The following is a 19,239-nucleotide window of genomic DNA, read 5'->3' as shown; positions in this document are numbered from 1 at the left end:
TTATATTTCAAAGAGTAGAGATGATATTTTCAGTTGGCAAGAGTGAGTCAAATCTTAGTTTGAAAAGACGAGAAGACAGGACTTAAGAAAAGTAAGGAGAACAACGGGACAAGGGGTAATAACTTAATTCATTGTATTGGGCTTTGCGGATTACAAAGCACATTCACATCACTTATTTCACAGGATGCTCACAGAAACCCTGTGAGATTTAAAAAGGATGGGTATTACTATTATTCTTTCCTTTTCTTTTACATTTGGAAAAACTGGAACTCAGAAAGGTACAGTTATTAAGTCCTGTTCCCAAGTGGTAGGGCCAGGACTCCCTCCCAACCCTTTTGACTCATCAGCAGGTGCTCTTGCTGTGTCTGCATATCACTGATATATTTTCACTTTGATTTAAAAATTAACACTGATGTGTTTGTGTGGGAAAAGGCGAACAAAGACCTTTTCATGAGACTGGGCCATACATTTTTAGCCTAGGCTGCCCACTCTAATACAATGCAACAATGATATTGAAGATTTAAGCCTTTCTTATAATCCTTTGACCTTTGTATTTGGGGAATGTATTTGTTAGAAGTTCAAGAACTCTCTTGGAAAATACAGTTGCTGCAGCACTGAACAATGGAGTGAGATTGTATTTGCAGTTGAGAATTACCAGTTTAGTTGTATAATCATATTAACATGTTAGAACAGCATCTTCCAGTGTATATTCCGCAAACATTCATCGTGTGGAATAGCAGTAGTTATTAATTGGAAAATAAAACAAACAAAAAAAAACTAAAACTAAAAACCCAAGACTTAAGCCAAGGAAGTTGGGAATGTACTTTATTAAAAATTTTAGACAGGTGTCTCACAGCTTTTTATTTGCATCATGGATCTCAAAAGGGGGATACAATATGGGTTGCAGCATTTCCCATACTTCTTTGAACACAGAACCTTCTATTTTGCATAACTAGTGTCCATGGGATGGTCACCTTTTTGTACTTCCCCAGAGCTTATAGTTGTGCATTAACTATGTGATTCTTCATATTCACCTTCCTGTTGAGCCTGTAAACTCCATGAGTGAGGAAACTGTGTCTCCTTTTGCTTCCCATTGTATCTCTGCCTAGCACCAAGTGGCACAGTCTTTGGCTCTCCAAAATTATTTGTTGAATGAATGAATGAATTGTGCTACACCAAATCACCAGTGGTTCTCTATCTGAAACCTGTATTTTAGATTCTTTACAAGGTATGCCCAGCCAACTTAAGTCTTTTCTTCTACTGTTTCTTCTACCTAGTATTAGAGTATTATTGTTATTGGAAGGATGACTGTATAAATTTGTCATCCAAACTGGAGGACATTTTTGAGAGGGAAAGGGAATACTATAAATAATTACACAGATAACAAGTGTAACCTGGGGCTGTACTGGGCCATCTAGAATTGATAGCCCTTCATTATTGGTGACTGTCTCAAGCTGTCTCTCCTATTTGGGATTTTAGGCCTCTTGGAGCAGGGACTTTTCCATGTAGGAGGTCTTCAATAAATACTGGTTGTAATTAATGCATGTACAGAAGTGACTATAATGCTGTTTGAAGATTTGCTGTATTGTTTAACTTGTAGTTTTTACAGGTGAGGAAATCTAGTGCCATATTCTATTCTTCATTTCCCCAAGTATAGTTGAGTCCATACTTCAGTCTGTTGGGGAGTTAATAATTGTCCTTGCAAGAGGCCTGGGCAATGTCGATGTAATGGTAGTGCTCTCTTAACGGGATTGGGCTTTCATCTTTCAAGGCAGTGAATGAGAGACCCACTCTTCTTACCAGAGCAGGCAGGAAGCAGATGTGATCGGATTGCAATCCTGGAGAGGGTGAAGGTGTGAAGGGGAGTTAGGAATGTTTGGGGGATGCCTAAAACCTGCACAGATAATGTGGTGATCAGCAGAGATTTTTCTAGATGGTTGCCTGACTCTCAAGTTCCTGATCATGCACTGTCTTGCAGCTGGTTTCTTATTTTGTTATCTTGCTTCTTGCTTTCACTGACTATAAAGCACCTGCAGGAAAGGGCTATGGGCCTGACATGGAGTAAACCCTCAGTACATTTCTGCTAGTGACTTGAATCTTGATTCATTAGGAAGATGTCACACTGGGAAAAATGGATCATGGGATTCACTGAGTATACTTCTGAGACTTTTTCTAACTGCCAAGGCAAGCATGCAATTTACACAGGCCGTTATCCTTAGTGTTTTGTAGGCACCTAGTTGGACTCCCAAGTTCAAAAAGAACTCAATTTAATCACCAAAGTGTTTCATATAGGCCTTATATTTTTAATGAATAATATACAAAAGTATGTCAGAGGGTCAAAGATGCCTTAAAGATCACGAGATCAAGCTCCCTTTGGATAGATGAGCAAAGAGAAGCCCCAGGCGATGGGGGATGGGTCAGTGCCTGAAAGCAAATCAGTGACAGAACAAGGAGTCACTTTATTTCTGCACCATGCACTGCAATCTTACCGCTTCATTAAAGTAAAACAAAATTAGTCATTTGCAGATATTCTTTTGTATTTAACAGGAAAAAATTGATAGCTAGATTTTCTTGCTTTACAGTTTGTCCCATAGAGTAAACTATTATACAAGAAGAATAAGTAGATTGTGCCTAATGTTTTCTGTTTATTTTATTTCAGGTAAGCCTTCCCAGTGATCCAAGCTGTGTTGAAGAAATCTTGCGGGTGAGTTTAAACCTTTATTTTTGTGCCTTTTAATAATGAAGCAATCTATCTGCTTAAGCTGTTTAAAGTAATTACTGTTCTGTTTCAAGGAGTTTCATGATGGGGAATCCTAATATTCTACTTCAAGACCCTTCTGCTTATTCCAGTGGCCTAATTTCTTGCCTGTCTTCTTTCCATTTTGCAATCAAGCTAGTCTTCTAATATCACTAAGCTTCTGCCCTATCCATTCCTACATCCTTCTCAGACAGACACTCACCACCTTCTTTAGGAAACTTTCCCTGTTCAAGCACCATACCCTAAACCTTTGCCTTTTACCTTTCTGGGATCTCAGCTCAAATCTCACTGCTGCCGCCCACTACGTGGAACGTGGTTACCGGGATTGATTGTGGCCTATAATGAGGGGAAGAGATGCGGGAGTGGGAGAGGAGGAGAAGATGAGAGACTTGAAAATGATGGCATGTTGTGGAAAATGTTACTTAGGGAAGTGAGTGTATGTGTGTGAATGCCTTGGGGGCAGAACAAAGTTGAAAGAATGGCTATAATCTCTCCTGAAGTAAACAATTAAACCAAAAGAAGAAACCAAAGTTAAGCAAGAAAAACATATCTGTCTACTATCTCTGGCCGTTGGCATCATAAGGCAGTATGGAATCTCAAGAATAGGAGGCATGGTAATGAGCTCCTGTCCCAGCTCTACCATTTGTCACTTCTGTGACCTTGGACAGATGACTTTATCTCTCTGAATCTCCTTTCCTTGTCTGTAAAAGAGGACAACAATACCTGCCCTAACTCCCTTACAGGCTACCAAGTGGTATATAAATGCTTGCTATTGTGATAAATGATGACCAGTGTAGTCATGTAAAAACCATGAAGGCTTTCTATCTGGGAAAGAAAATAATCTATGTGCCAGTGAAAATTCTGCACCCCCTTTCCTCAGTTACCAAAGTCACTCCAACTCCCTCCTGATCCCCCTCTCACTGTAAGTGCCTTCTCAGCAGCCCAGTGTGTGAAGCAAGCCCTGAGAAAATGCAGCCAAAGGAATAGTCAAGAGCCAAAAGCTGTTTACCATTGAATTGGCTTGCCACCTGGAGTATACCTGATGTACACATTCGTGCACCTGTTTCAGGCCAAGAACATTGTTCTTGACTATTAAAGAGATGAGTCAGTCATATCGCTTTGATCAGCAATGAGACTATATGGATTAGGGCAGGGGTTCCCAATCCCAAGGCAATGGACTGGTACCATGTGTTCCTCATGAGAATGTAATGCCTTGATGATCTCAGGTGGAACAGTTTCATCCAAAACCAACTCTCCATCCCTACTCCCATTCCCTACCCCCTCATCTGTGGAAAAATTGTCTTCCATGAAACCAGTGCCTGGTGCTAAAAAGGTTGGGGACTGCTAGATTAGGACTATGCTGACTACTTTGGTAAGATAAGAACCCAGCACCCCCTCACTCATCTGTCTCAGGGGCCTGACTTTTTGGGTGGAGACGAGGCAGCTGTTATGAGCACCACAAAAGGAATGCACACTGGGAACTCAGGCCTTCCCCATTGGGAAAATACATTCAATCCTTGCTCACTTGTCAACAGCCTTCCTTAACAGAGGTAATAACATTGAAAGAGATGTCTTACTCTGCTCTAGATAGTAACCTTGTTATTCCTTTCTTCTCCGAGTCACAAGCATAAATAAACTCAGTGGCCTTTTTCTAAACTCCCAAAGGAATGCCAGGCATATCTCAAAATCTCACTAATTTGTCACAATTGAAATTACCTACTTAAAAGCAACCCGGCCCTGGTGCCTAGGTGGTTATGTGACTAAATGCAGGAAGGAGGGTGAACACCTGGCTGAGGCTGGCGACACCAGTCTCCTAAAGGAGCCACTTAAAGAAACAACAGAATTTCACTTACACATGGAAAGAAAAGAAGCAGGTTGCCTTAATAAGCTCACAAAAGATAACATGCTTTGAGAAAGTAACAAAAGTCCTTCTGTTATTCTTGAAAGAGAATCTAGAGAAATGTCTCTTTTTTTTGAAGGGCTATAGAGTGTATAGAATTCTTTTTTTTTTTTTTTCCGACAACACTCTTAATGAGTGGGCCTTCCTTTATTAAAGAAAGAATGTTTCATTCCCCATGCTTCGAATAAAAATAAGCTTTCTGAAATTTGCTTCCCCAATTTTATGGCTAATTGTTAAATTTTTATAGACCACCTTGCATGTCACAATACAGCATGCTTGTTGGGCTTTTTGTCTTAATTACACATTCATGTTCCTTTTGGTTTGAGGGCCTTAGAGGCCTGTGACGGGTTCCGCAGTAAATTTGTCACCTCATTCCCCATAAACCCCTTTCTTAGGGAAAAGTACATTTTATCTTTCTCCCTACCTCTCCTGGCCATGCTCGCGGCTTTTCAAACTAAGCAGAGGCCCAAACAAGGTCATCTCTCCTCACTGAGGGGAGCTATGCAGAGGAAGGAGCACTAGCCCCGAGTGGAGGAGCTGGCTTCCAGTTGCTCATCAGATTCCCTTATTTTTCTAGCTGTGTTGCTTTTCAGTGTCTTCATCTAGAAGCACGTGCTAGTTATTACCCCGCCCATCTCTCTGCCCACCTCCAATGAAGGAATATTTAAATTATACACATTGTTTGCATCTGCACCATGAAAATCTGAGTCCATTTGCTCTCCCAACTTTCCCACCTCCCTGATCCCCCTTTTTTCCCTCTACAGCCTGGCAAGCAAACACATACAAATCCACTTCATCTCACGTGGGGACAGACTTCCTTTATTAACCAAATGCAACACAACCAGCCTTTCCCCACTCTCAGCCCCTCAATCCTCCAGACTATGGAAATACTTTTGCCTTATGTGTTTTGTTATGGCCCCCTTTCTCAAAATGGTGTCCAAATTCAAGCCAGTTGGTTTCTCTTGAAAGCCCCTCTCACCATTCACCTGGCAATGTTCTCAGCTCCCCTTCAAACCAGCGGGTCCACTTTTCTTTCTTTGCCCCCCTGGGCAAAGTGCTATAATATGCTGGAGCGCACCTTGTCTGGTCTTCCAGCAATTTCCTTCTTGCCCTCATGCCCTCACAGATGCAATCAGATTGTAACAGGCTAACTTGACCTGATGTGTCAACCTTATTTTCCTATAGCAGGTGACGGATTTTCAAAGCACTTGAACCTCGTTGTCTTATTTGGTCATATGGAGTAAGGTAGTTTCTTATTATTTCGTGAAATCGAAGTCCAGAGAGGTTAAATGACCTGCAATCCAGTGTGGGGCTGGTATGTGGCAGAAGTAAAATAGTATCTGGACTTTGTTTTCTAAATCTAGTGATCTTTGCACTACACCCAACTCTCAATCACCCTGTCACAAATCTAGAGTGAGAATCTCTGGATGTTAAAAAAAAACTTGCTTCAGACAGTAGCTGACATTTCCAGCAACTTTAAGAATACCAGCAAACCAACATAATTTGAACAGATCTTAGAAATTAATTCTTCTTTTTTGCCATTCTTTAATATTTTGAATCTCATTTCAAATAATAATAAAACAATAGCAAATTTGCTTCTAATAATAAAACAACTGATAATAGTAATGTGTTGTCTATTGCATGCCAGGCACAGTTCATAAACACATTATGTCTTTGAACCTTTACAGTAACCCTCAAAAATTGTATTATTAGTCATGCTTTACAGAATGGTAAAGAGTGAAAGTCAGAGAGGTGAAGTAATTTGCCTCAGGTCACAGTTCTCCAAGTCTCTGACAAGAGTCATGCTATCCGTTCTTCTGGTCCTGTTGGCTTATCCGAATCCATTCTTATTTAACAGGCACCAGTCTGCTTATGATTAACATTATAGTGGATTCAACCACCAATTCATTTCAGCTTCTGTTGTTTCCTCAATTTGTACAAATTCATTTACGCCAGAATAATTTAAGTAGTTTTTTGAACAAACTAGAATTCATTGGCCTACAACAGCTTTCCATCAAACTGACCTTCTCCCACAAAATGAGCTGTACAAATTCAGATGTCCTTGCTCCTTTTCAGGCATATTATTGCTTATTATGAATTTTACAAATCAGAAACTTAAAGGCAGCAATCTGCACAATGCATCCCAGCTTTTACACTTGCTTCCATCAGCATGCTGTTTACTCTTTAGAGTCAAGCTACCCTCACGTGCAAACGGAAATGAAAAATAATAACAGCTCTGGCCACAGTGATGGCATTTTGCAGTTACAATTCATCAATCATGTGAGGGATTCCTAGGCAGCTCATCTGTAATAATATGGGTACCAGCAGCAGCTTCTTTTCTGAGCTCTATGGGGTTTTATGGATCCTAGAGTAATCATTTCTGGAAGAGTTAAGCCAAGGAGAGCAGCATGCTCTAAATGCTACTAGCTAAGGATGGATGCTCAATGATTATTTGTTCTACAGTAGTATGATTTATTTGTTCATAGCAAGAATTTACTTTAAAAAATCAAGAAACTATCAAATCCTTTCTGGAATCAAAAATGCAGATAGAGCATTTCTTTTAGATTTGATGCTAAACAGATTGTCTCTCCTAGCAAAGCACCTTCTGTAGTTGATAATTTCATAGGCAAACATCTGTAAGGGTAATTCAATGTTTATGAGGGATGCTGAATTTGCTAGCTAGGATTTAGGGAACTTGATTTGATAAACTGTATCTCCTTACAGATTTCTTCCTGCCATATGGATCAGGTTGGTAAACACCTACTTGGCCACCTCTTTTTGATTACAGTATGATCTGTGTTTACAGCATTCTAAATTATGGCAATTCTACTTATTAGGCTTGTGTTTTAGTTAACAGTTTTAGCATGGAAAAAATTTACCAAATATTTACAGGGCAGTGCTTGTTATTTTATTTTTATTTTTTAACAGGGAAATAAATGAAGAAGCCCATCTTGCAAGTAAGAAAAAAAATGGATCAGGGAACAAAATTGGTCAGACAATTATGTCTGAAAGGAAATTTGATTATATTATCATAACTATGCAGCATAATCAAGCACCTTTCAGTAGAATTTCTTTTATAAATTTAACCAATAATTAGGCAATTGATTTTATATCCTGTCAAATTAATGTATAAATAATGTTCAACTTGGATTCATGCAAACGATTTTCTATATAGCTGTCTTAAATAGGACTCCTTCTGGAATGTTTCAGAAAGCATGTATCTTATTTGGATGTGGACTTTTAAAATTATAGCTTCTTGAAATAGTAATATAGTGTTCCACCCAAGAAAGACAATTCCTAAATATAATTTAGACTATAATTAATGTTAACATTGATGGAGTCAAATAAATGAACTAACTAATGATTGTGCCCTTTGCTAATCTGATGACTAGTTCTTACCTAATGGCACTGGGAAATATGTAAATTTGTCAGCAGGTGAAAATGCCCTTGACTGGGTAAATTATGTGCAGTATTACCTTTTCTGAAGCTAATTCAAAGCACTAATGGACTTAATACGTAGCATGCATATGTGAGGTGAGGTATTCATGGAACCAAATTAGCTCATAAGAGATATTATCCATTATATGCCTCCTAGTAATCATCTCCTCTTTTCTCAAACACAAACCAACCCAGAAGAAAGATGCTAAATTTAATTATAACAACTTTATGTGAACAATGCAGATAAGCCATCCAGTGTGCTTCCAAATGCACTTAGAACCTGTCAAGCAGTTTAAATATTTTTATGTGGAATCTAGGGGTTTGCAGCTAGTGTATGAGGTGAATTTTAAATGATTTTACAGACGTCATTGGGAAAGTGAGTAATATGAGTAATGAGGTGAGTGGGCCAGTGAATCATGGGAAACTGTCAAACATGGGGAGATGTCAGGGAAGAGATGATGTCAAATAGAAGTAACTTAGCAACCCAGCATTTAGCTGTCCAGAGAATGAGCAAGAGTAGCCCCTTTAAAATAGCTGAGTAAATTTATCAGTTCCTATATATCTTAGGTATGCTATAAAAATAAGTCTGTTCTCTGTCAACCTGTTTCTTTTTGTGAATATGGTGATTTGTGATTTTCTATTGAACTGGATGAAAGCAGGTGAGAATTTAGGCCATGTGTAGAATTTACACCTGTTTTCTGTATCTTGGATGTAAGGAGAGAGTAATGAAACAACACACTGGTTTGCCAAAAAGCATTCTAAGCTTATCTGAAAGAAGTAACAGCTTCTAAGTGTTGTCTGAGAACCAGCATTTTTGTACTAGCTTTGCTAGTGGGATTGGGCTGGGGAAAGGAGAAGTAATGCAAGGAAGTTAGCCATTCCACTTGCATCTGTGTACAGGTGAAACTCGTGTCTCTGCAAAACACATTGAGGACGTAGCCTCTTGGAATCAATTTGGTAGGCATCTCCCAGTTTTGAAATGAAAGAAAGAAGGAAAGAATAAACAAGGCTTGTCCCTTCTCTCGTTTGTCACTAGAAGCATTCAGGAGAATGAGAAAAATAAACTTAAACTCCATAACTGATGTAACCAAAGGGTATCCATAAGCCTGACTCACAATTTATTTTGTGAAAGTCAAACAGGGAAGAAGCCAATAAGTGATTCCCATGGTCTTGGATTTGTGGCATAGTAGATGAAAGAAACACTGATTTTCAGAATAAGTGGAACATGGTGAAAAGCAAAAACAGTATTAGAATAATAAGAATGGGCATTAAAGTTGGAGATGGGAGCTTCCACGGACCAAGTTTGGGACACAGTCTTGAGAAGTAGGGAAGGCAGGACTGAATGAGAAATTACATAAATGATCCATATTTCTGGAAGGCACTTTGTTAGTGAGGCAAGGTGGATGAATGAGATGCTGCTTTGCAAGTAGCCTGTAGGGCTGATGTCTATTGATAACAGAGAAGTAAAGCCTGAAAGCATTTGGGCACACAGCCTTGTATTCTGAAGAGAATTCCTGCTAGTCTGGAATTCAGCCACAGCCCTGACTGGTCCTGGGAGAACTCTTGACATGAACAAAAAATAGTAATAAAAAAGAATCACCACAAGATCTATGCAAAAAAAAATATACACAAAAAGCATGTGAGAAAAGTGTACCAGAAAAACAATATTGTTATGGAAAAATTAAAGCTGTGACCAACATAGTGGCATGAATTTGTTGAAACCATGAAGCAATTTTATCTGAAAAGACAAGAACAAAATCAGTGATACAGGAACTTAAAGATGCTATTTAAAAAATAGATAAATCAAGAGGTGTGAATTAATGAATTATGAACGAAAATCGTTGTAATTAATTCAAGATCCTTTTCCCAAATAAAACAATAATACAATAAAATAGATACTTGGTTACTTAACATCATCAAGAAAAAAGGGAACACACTAATACATCAAACAAGAACTAATAAACAGAAATAACCTCAGATACAGAGAAAACTAAGAGAATAATGAGTAGCAATTTTCTCAGCTCTGTACAAATAAATATAAACTGGTGGATGAAATGGATGGTTTTTCTAGTGAAATGTAATTGACAGAGATTAACTCCAGAAAACACAGAAAATCTCAACAGGCTTATCGCCATCAATGAAATGAAGACTCTCCCCACCCCTTAACAAAAGCGTCACTCCCAGATGGGATTTTGTGAGGAAATTAAACTAAACTTTCACAAAATATGACAGTATAACTTTTATACAACATAGAACAAAAAGAAAAATTTGCAAAGTACTTTTTAGAAAATCCAGCCTAGCTTTTATTTTGATACTAAAATCTGACAAAAATAGAACACAAAAAAGAAAATTGCATAATAGTGTCATTTATGATTATTGTTGCAAAGCTCCTTAATGAAATACTAACAAACAGAATCAGACAGCACTTTAAAGGATATACAACATCACCAAGTGAGTTTTATTCCAGGAGTATAAAACTGGTTCAGTGTTAAGAAATCCATTTGTATAATGCCTTTTACAAAGAGAATAAAAAAAGAAAAATTACACAGTCATCTTCATATAGATGATAAAAGACACTTGACAAAACTGAACACACATTCTTGATAAAATAGAAATAAGTGGAAACATATTTAATGTGATAAAATATATCCACCTTAACCCAAAGGCTAGTATCACATTTCATGGAGAAACTCTCAAAGCATTCTCATTATAGTCAAGAAAAAGACTAGACGTTCTTTATACCACTATCATTTTATGTTTTTCTGCAGGTTAGCCAAGACAATTAAATATGTAAAGAATAAGAGGCATTAAAGTGAGAGATAATGCTTAAAATGGTTACTATTTGTACATTATACGTATATTGTTTTCCCGGAAACCAGAAGCAAATTAACTAAAAACACTATTATGATTAATACACAAATTCAGCAAAGTTGCTGTGCAAAATAAATGTATGGCAATAAATGGTCTTTACATATAAAGAAACCACTATAAGATGTAAGGGGCAAAAAAAATCCGTTTACACCTTATGAATTGATGTAACAAGAATTGTGCCAGAGCTATATAAACAAACTAAGTCACTATGAGAGATGCCAAAGAATACTTAAATAAAAAGGCATACAATTCCTGAATAGGAAGACAATGTCACAGACATTTGTGTTCTCCCTAAGTTAATCTTGGATCCTTACCTCACGCCATACAAAAACATTACTTCTAGATGTATTAAAGATTAAAAACAAAAACATAAAATATTAAAGGTATATATGGGAGATTTTAATTTATTTCTAATTTTCAGATCAAGTCTCAGAATTAGATGGCAGAGATAAGCAGTCAGGGGAAAGTTCAGAGGTTAGAGGAGACTGGAGAATGAAAGAGTAATTGAAAGAGAGAGAAGTCTCTCGCTCTAAGGGAATATAGTAAGATTATGAGGCAACATCAAGGCTCCAGGTGATATTGAAGATATTATATTTATACAGGTTTCAATCTGTAGATTGTATAATTTCCTCCAGCAGTGCTTATTTCATTACCCAGAGACCACAGGCTAATGGGTCGATGACAGCCTGGAGGCATTAGAGAGGTTGAAAATTGCCCCAAGTCATATATTCATATGGTTATGAAGCAGCTGACACAGAATTGGAACTCATGTTGGCCTGAATCCAAAGTACATACTAATAGTAGTACCACTTACCTAGCATTTTTTTGTACCTGGCACTGTTAGAAGAATTTCACATATAGTAACTCATATAATCACTATATCAATGCCAAGAAGCAAGTACTATTATCATCCCCTTATTAGATAATAATGTGGAAGTACTCTGAGCTTAAGTGACTTTCTAAGTTTGACAGCTAACCAGTGGCAGGGCCAAAATTTCAAACCAAGCAGTTTTTGGTGATTATGAATAATGTGGGTATTAATAATTGTATACAGATTTTTGCATGAACACATGTTTTCATTTATCTTTGGAATATACCTAGGAGTGGGATCGCAGAGTCATATGCTTAGAGTATGTTTAAATTTATAAACACCATACTAAATTGCTTTTGGAGTGGCTGTACCATTTTGCATTTACACCAGCCAAGTATGAAAGACCACTTACTCAGCATGTACTTATTTCCCATTTGTATATCTTTTTTGATGAAGTGTCTGTTCAAATCATTTACTCATTTACTAAATCAGGTTGTCTGTTACCTTATAAATGAATCTTGAGAGTTTTTATTGTTTCTGGACATAAGTCATTTGTCAGATATGTGATTTGCAAATATTTTCTCTCGGACTGTGGCTTGTCTTTTCATTCTCTTAGTGATATCCTTCTAAGAACAAAATTTCTTAATTTTGATAAAATCCAATTTATCTTTATTTCATGTTGTGGATTATTATTTTGTTGTCAAGTCTAAGAACGTTTGGGTTAATTCAAGGTCAAAAAAACTCTCTCCCGTGTTTTATTCTAAGAGTTTTATTTAAGTCTTCATTTTGGATTAATTTTGATATGTGATGTGAGGTATAGGTTGAGATTTACATTGTGTTCCAGCACGACTTATTGAAAAGATTGTATTTAATCTTTCTCCATTGAATTGCTTTTGCATTTTTGTAAAAAGTCAATTGACCGTATTTGTGTGGGTCTACTTCTGGACTCCCCAGTCTCTTCTACTTGTCTATGTCCCTGACCTTTCACCAATACCATAATGTCTTAATTTCTGTAGATATTGTAAGTCTGAAAATAGCATAATGTGAATCTTCCAACTTTGTTCTTTTCCTAAAATGGTTTAGCTATTCTAGTTCCTTTTCCTTTCCATATGAATTTTAGATATATTATTTATATTTACAAAGAATTCTGCTTGAATGTTGGCTAGTATTGCATTACATCTATAAATCAATTTTGGGGGAATTAACACCTTTACTGTGTTGCATCTTTCATCTCATGGATGTGGTCAATGTGCCTCTCCATTTATTTGGGTTGGCTACTCTATTTTTAGAGGGACACTGGTAATCTATAATCCCACTTTAGAAAACTCATGCTATGAGAAAAATCCAAGCTCCTAGAAAAACTATGTGAACAAAATTATTCATTACACAATTCTTTGTAATAGCAAAAAATGCTACTATATATTTAACAATAGGAGAATAGTTAAGCAAACTCAGATTTATACATTCAGAATCATAACCAACCATTAAAAAGATGGCTTTGCTGATGATGTAACAACATGAGGAAAAATTATGAGATAATGTTAAGTGAAATAACCAGAATATAACATTTTATGTACTTAAGTATTATATCTCTATAAAAATATGACTAAAAAGAAACTGAAGGAAAATATTTTGAAATGATAGTTCTTATTTTGTTAGAGTCAGAATTACGGGTGAGTTTCTTCTTTTTTATATTTTCTCAATTTCTATAATTTATATTACTTTCATAAAAATATTTAAGAGGCAATTTACTCATGTAACGAACATGCATGTTTACCCCCTGAACTTAAATAAAAATGAAAAAACAATTTAAGAGGTATATTGCTGAACTAAAATGCACTTAGCAAAGAGTAACCAGGATAGTGGGTAGTTTCCAAACTAGAACGTCTAAAGAGACAGACTAGATTAAACAGCAGAAAATTGAACTAGAAGAGGGAGCAGGCTGTGGCTGCCTGAGAGACTACGCTGTGGAAGCAAGAGACTCAGAGGCTGCATCTGGGATAGAAGGCCTAAAATGGTGGAATCCAACTTTTGAGGGGCACTTATAGAGGGATAAGTATTAGGGCAATAAAAGCAAGAATGTTCTGGGGGGTGGGACATCATGGTTAAGACAGTAGAGCTCAGCTCTTCTCCCTTGCTGAATGTTTTTGGGTAAATTAACCTTTTTGTACCTCATTTTAAAAAGTGAGGTAATATGCCCTAATTCTCAGAATTATAGGGACAATTAAATGAGATGATGCATATGAAACCTCTAGAATAGTGCTTGGAGCACTCGATTAGATCCTTCCTTTCTCCCCTGTTCTAATTGGTAGATCTTTCCAAGGGTAGAAGGAGGTGAGGTCTTTGTCACTGAAAGTGTTCAAATAGAGGCACTGAGCTCCCCCAGTACCTAGAGGATAAACTTCCAAACCCAGATCTTGGCAGTCAAAGTCCTTCCTTTATGTCACCACTCATGCCTACCTCACATATTGCCAAGTCTCCCAACTGTGTGCCCTTTTCCACATCCATTGCAGACTTCTCTCCCTTTATCAAATGTGCCATCTCCTCCTCTGCCTCTGTGTGTTGCCCCCTCCCTCTGCCTGTGATCTCATCCACTCCTGTCTTTGTCTGGTGACCTCCTATTTACGCTATGTAAGATCCACCACAGAGATCACAGATATTAATGAATTAATTTCTCTATCTGCCTTCCAGGTCCCCATAGCAATTTTTATGTATCTACACTTGGCCTTTGTATGTGTGTATGTTGGGGAGTTGCCTCTTATGGTAGAATGTGAGGTCCATTAGGTCATAGTCTGTGTGGAAATCCTTACCCTGTCTCTTTGGCCAATTCCAGAAGGCCCCCCCACATACATGCACACAAAGGTGACAAGTGTAGGTGCATAAAAAGTGCATAGATTAGATGCAATGTGTTTATTAAATGACTTAAATTTTTAGAGGAATGGTTAGAGAAAATGACCTCATAGTGTTATTTCCACCCAAGGTACAATAATGATTTGATTTCCCATGAACATATTACAAGTTAATAAGCGGGTAATAGTGCTTACTGAGTAGAATAATTATACAAATATTGGGCATTTTAATGACTCCATTTCTTATTTCTCCAAATGATATATTATCACCATTTGTGTGCTTTTTCCATTGCCAATTTCTTTTTAAGAAGGGCAAAATGCCACATGCAGCTCCAATCATTTAGATGTGTCTGGATTCTTGGAAACTTGACTACCCTATGTTGTCCTACAAATGGACTGTGAGAGCTTGCTTGGAGGTTGTAGCAGGGAAGCACAGCTGCTCCTATACCTTTGACCTAAGAAGGGTTCAACTCTATAGATAAGCAGTGGTAAGAGCGAGAAATGACACCCATCTAGCCAGCCAGATCAGTTGAATCAATCCTGACGTTCAGTGGGGTAACAGATGTCGCAGCCAGATAGTCCTCATATCCTCAATTGCAAATTATTATTTAATATCATTGTTATAGTCCATTTTTAATATTGTTCCTCAAAATACAATAATGCTAGCATTATCAATTTAAACAAGGTACTGAATAAAGACAGGGCCCCATATGCTGCTACAATGGGAGAGATTTTCAGATCTCTCAAATAATGTTTTGGCACCATTCACTGTGCTTATTATCACTGTGATCACAAGAAAAGAGCTTCCACAAGATGTGTTTTCTTCTCTAGAGTGATTCCTCCAGGGTGTGTGTGTGTGTGTGTGTGTGTGTGTGTGTGTGTGTGTGTGTGTGGCTGATAGCCTGTAAGTTGCTTCCATTAAACACTCCATTCCCCAAAGCCCTTCATTATTGAAATGAACACACTAACACGAACAGACTCGTCCTGCTCTTTTCCTGGCAACATGTTAACCGGAAATTGCAGAATCATAAAATAAATAACTAAGGCCAATCTAAAACTAAGGTGTAAAAACAGCATCCTGGCTGTCTGGGCCTCTGATTATTTTCTATTCAACTCCCTTACTACTTCTCAGGACCTGTTGGGTTTAGAGGATACCTGAAAAGCTAGTCCATCCTCCAACTTTGCAGCCTCCTCACTGCTCTTTAATCCAGGAGCTCCCAGCACATCCTCACACCCCTAGTGCTTTTGATGCAAAAGTGAATAGCAGGTCTGACACCTGGAGAATCCACCCTGATGTTGTTAGAGCCTGGTCTGCTCCTGTCCTGTGTTGCAGAGTGGAGACCATGCAGCATCGGCCTTTGAAAGAACTGGGATTAAGATGAAAACAATGTGCCAGTGACACTGGACCAGACATCAAGAGACCGCAGAGCTAGTTCTGACACTGCCACTACCTTATTCTGTGACCCTTGGCTAGTCTCTTAACCATTGTGTGCTTCAGGTTCTCCATCTGTAAAGTGTTGAATTTTTTGCACTCTCCAGTACAGAAACACCAACCACATGTGGCTGGCCATTTGAATTTAAATTAATTAAATTTTAATAAAATAAAAGTTCAGTTCCTCATCCATTTCAAGTTCTCATTAGTGACATGTGGCCAGTGTTTGCCATATTAGACAACACAAAACTCAACATTTCCATCACTGTAGAAAGATACAGTGAACAGAACTGCCCCAGATATCTCTTCAGATTTGCCCTAGGTTTTTATTCTGAGTTTTATCATCAAATAAAACCAAATATTGTTTTACCTTCTAGACTGTGTATTCTAGACTGTGTTTAGAGTATATCTGACTAATTTATTTCCTCCTGAGTCTTATATACAATACATTGATCAAATTCGACTCTAGTTCTGAGCAGTGCCCCTACTATATAAGACAGAACAAAAAATAAGTCTGCGTAGGTAGAAAAAGATAAAGCAAGTATTCCCACAAAAGAGAGAAGACCAGAGAAGTTTCAGGCATACGCCTGGTTTGTTGGGCAATGCAGGGACCCATGTACTCCTAATTCAGGCCTCAGGCAAAGTGTCTTTCCCTATGTTCAATAAGATTAATAATGCTTTCATCCCTAGGCTCTGGAAATAAGAGGGTACATCAGACCGTTGAATGGCCCTTTTAGGAGAGAAATGATACTATAACAACCCAGGAATTGATTCATATTTGCTTCCTCTCTCTCTCTTCCTCTCTCACTCTCTCTTTCCTGCACTCTTCAGCTTTTCCATCTCTTTAGACATCCACCTAAGGTACATCATTAAAGGAAGTACCACAGCAGCACTTGGACAGCTCCAGTGGCTTTAATTGTCCCATTTCTTCATTAAGGGAAGTTGCTTACCTACACCTTGCACAGGGGCTTGAGATCTGGATTATTAACGTTAAAATGGACTGAGTCCTGAGAAAAGCCATTCATTGTACAAACTTTCAGTTATGTAGGGTAAATAAATTCTGAAGAGATACTGTATTACATACTCAAAATTTACTAAAAGAGTGGATCTTAAATGTTCTCACAACACTTAAACAACAAATAAAGGTAGCTATGTGAGTTGGTGGACATATTAATTAGCTTGATTATGGCAATCATTTTACAATGTACACATACATCAAAACCTCACATTGTATATCATAAATATATATTAATAATTTATTTTGTCAGTTATACCTCCATAAAGTTGGAGAATAAAAAGCCATTACTTGGAATGCATTCTAGTGACAAGGGAAATTTAATAAATTTGTGCCTCTCCTTAGGGATCGGCTTATTTTTACTGACTTGCCATTTGGATTGTGTGACCCTCACACTTGCCATTGGGTTGTGTGTGGCATGAGTAAGGGCAGTGGTTTCAAAACAATTATAAGTTGGGTTCTGTGGTTCATGCCTGTAATTCCAGCACTTTGGGAGGCTGAGGTGAGAGGATTGCTTGAGACCAGGAGTTCAAGACCAGCCTGGGGCAACAAAAGGAGACCCACATGTCTATAAAAATAAGTTAATTAGCTGGGCGTGGTGGTGCACACCTGTAGTCTCAGCTACTCGGGGAGGCTGAGGTAGGAGGATTGCTTGAGCCCAGGAGTTGGAGGCTGCAGTGAGCCACGATCACACCATTGCACACCACTCACTCTGAGGTGACAGAGTGAGACCTCATCTCTAAAACCACACACACACACACACACACACACACAAACACACACACAATGATGATAATGTACTTCTTTTTTTTTTTTTTTTTTTTTTTTGAGACGGAGTCTCGCTCTGTCACCCAGGCTGGAGTGCAGTGGCACAGTCTCGGCTCACTGCAAGCTCCGCCTCCCGGGTTCATGCCATTCTCCTGCCTCAGCCTCTCCGAGTAGCTGGGACTACAGGCGCCCGCCACCACGCCCGGCTAATTTTTTTGTATTTTTAGTAGAGACGGGGTTTCACCGTGGTCTCGATCTCCTGACCTCGTGATCCGCCCGCCTCGGCCTCCCAAAGTGCTGGGATTACAAGCGTGAGCCACCGCGCCCGGCCCGATAATGTACTTCTTATAACCACCAAATTATAATGGACTTCCAGAAAGGTGTGGGAGCTTTGTTCCTGCTACATCATTGGAGTGTTCCCTTTTAGAAAACCTGTCCTATGGAGTACAGTGGTGCTCAAAACCTAGAGCTCAAAGCCAGACACCTGGGCAGAGGTCCTTGAGCTGCATGACATTGTCTCCAAAACTCAGTTATCTGACCTATGAAATGAGAACAAGAAAAACTACTTCTCTGTATTATTGAGTGGATTAAATATGGTAACATAAATGAAACAGTGAATTCTAACCCCCAAATACATACAAGCTCCTATTGGATTGCTATTGTGACTCTTCTTGTTATTCAGAAATTCCAAATATTTTCAAAAGGTAACATTGAATTTCATATTTCAACCCTTCACAGACTCTCTATCTGATTTGGCCAAGGAGTTTAGATTGCCCCTGTGATTTTCTTGAATATTAAATACGTAAGCTCCTTTCATGTCTTAACAGAGTAGTTTTTTTTTTTTCATTTTTGACCACTCCATAGTTCATAAGGCACATTGCAGCTTTTCAAATTGTCAAATTTGTTTAATTAGCCCAGAGACCCTGCCCGGTTGGTTTTTGTCAGCTGTATATCAGTCTCTGTGGGTAGCTTGCAAATCTCTGACAAGGGTTTGGTTTTTTTTTTTTTTAAATCATTTTGCACATTTCTTTCCTTCTTTAATACAAATTAAGGAGAGACTAGATGAGCAGGAGGCAGTGGTGGGGGTGGGAGTGGGAGGGCAACGTACTATAGCACTGGTTGGCAACTGGCTTTTGGACAAGAGTTACAAATTGATTACAAGTAACAGTTGGAATCCCAGGCCTGAGAGATCCAGGTTTATGTGTGTGTTGCGGGTTGGGTAGAGGTCTCCTTGAGCTATTTATTTACTTCAAGACCAATGTTTCATTTGCACACTGAAACCTTCCTAGGTAAGGGTTTGACATTGTTCCCTTTGAATCTTCTATTTGGTGCTTGGCTAAATTTATAGCCAGGAGTAAAAGTATTGATCTGGTTACCCAAAAAGATGTTTTAGGCCA

General features: G+C 38.2%; 1 protein-coding gene across 1 annotated transcript in view; it reads left to right on the top strand.

The window, feature by feature from the left end:
* The window catches only part of AFF2 (ALF transcription elongation factor 2), a 486,418-nt gene that overhangs the window by 285,466 nt on the left and 181,713 nt on the right, over positions 1–19,239 (top strand). The window contains exon 5 of the mRNA XM_058441365.1: positions 2,660–2,704. Within this exon, the coding sequence (XP_058297348.1) occupies positions 2,660–2,704 (45 nt within the window). The remainder of the gene's footprint in view (positions 1–2,659; positions 2,705–19,239) is intronic.

Source organism: Hylobates moloch, unplaced genomic scaffold, assembly GCF_009828535.3.
Source record: "Hylobates moloch isolate HMO894 unplaced genomic scaffold, HMol_V3 SCAFFOLD_7, whole genome shotgun sequence".
In the NCBI taxonomy this organism is placed as follows: Eukaryota; Metazoa; Chordata; class Mammalia; order Primates; family Hylobatidae; genus Hylobates; species Hylobates moloch.
The sequence above is the reverse complement of the archived record's forward strand: the minus strand, read 5'-3'. Positions and strand labels throughout refer to the sequence as shown.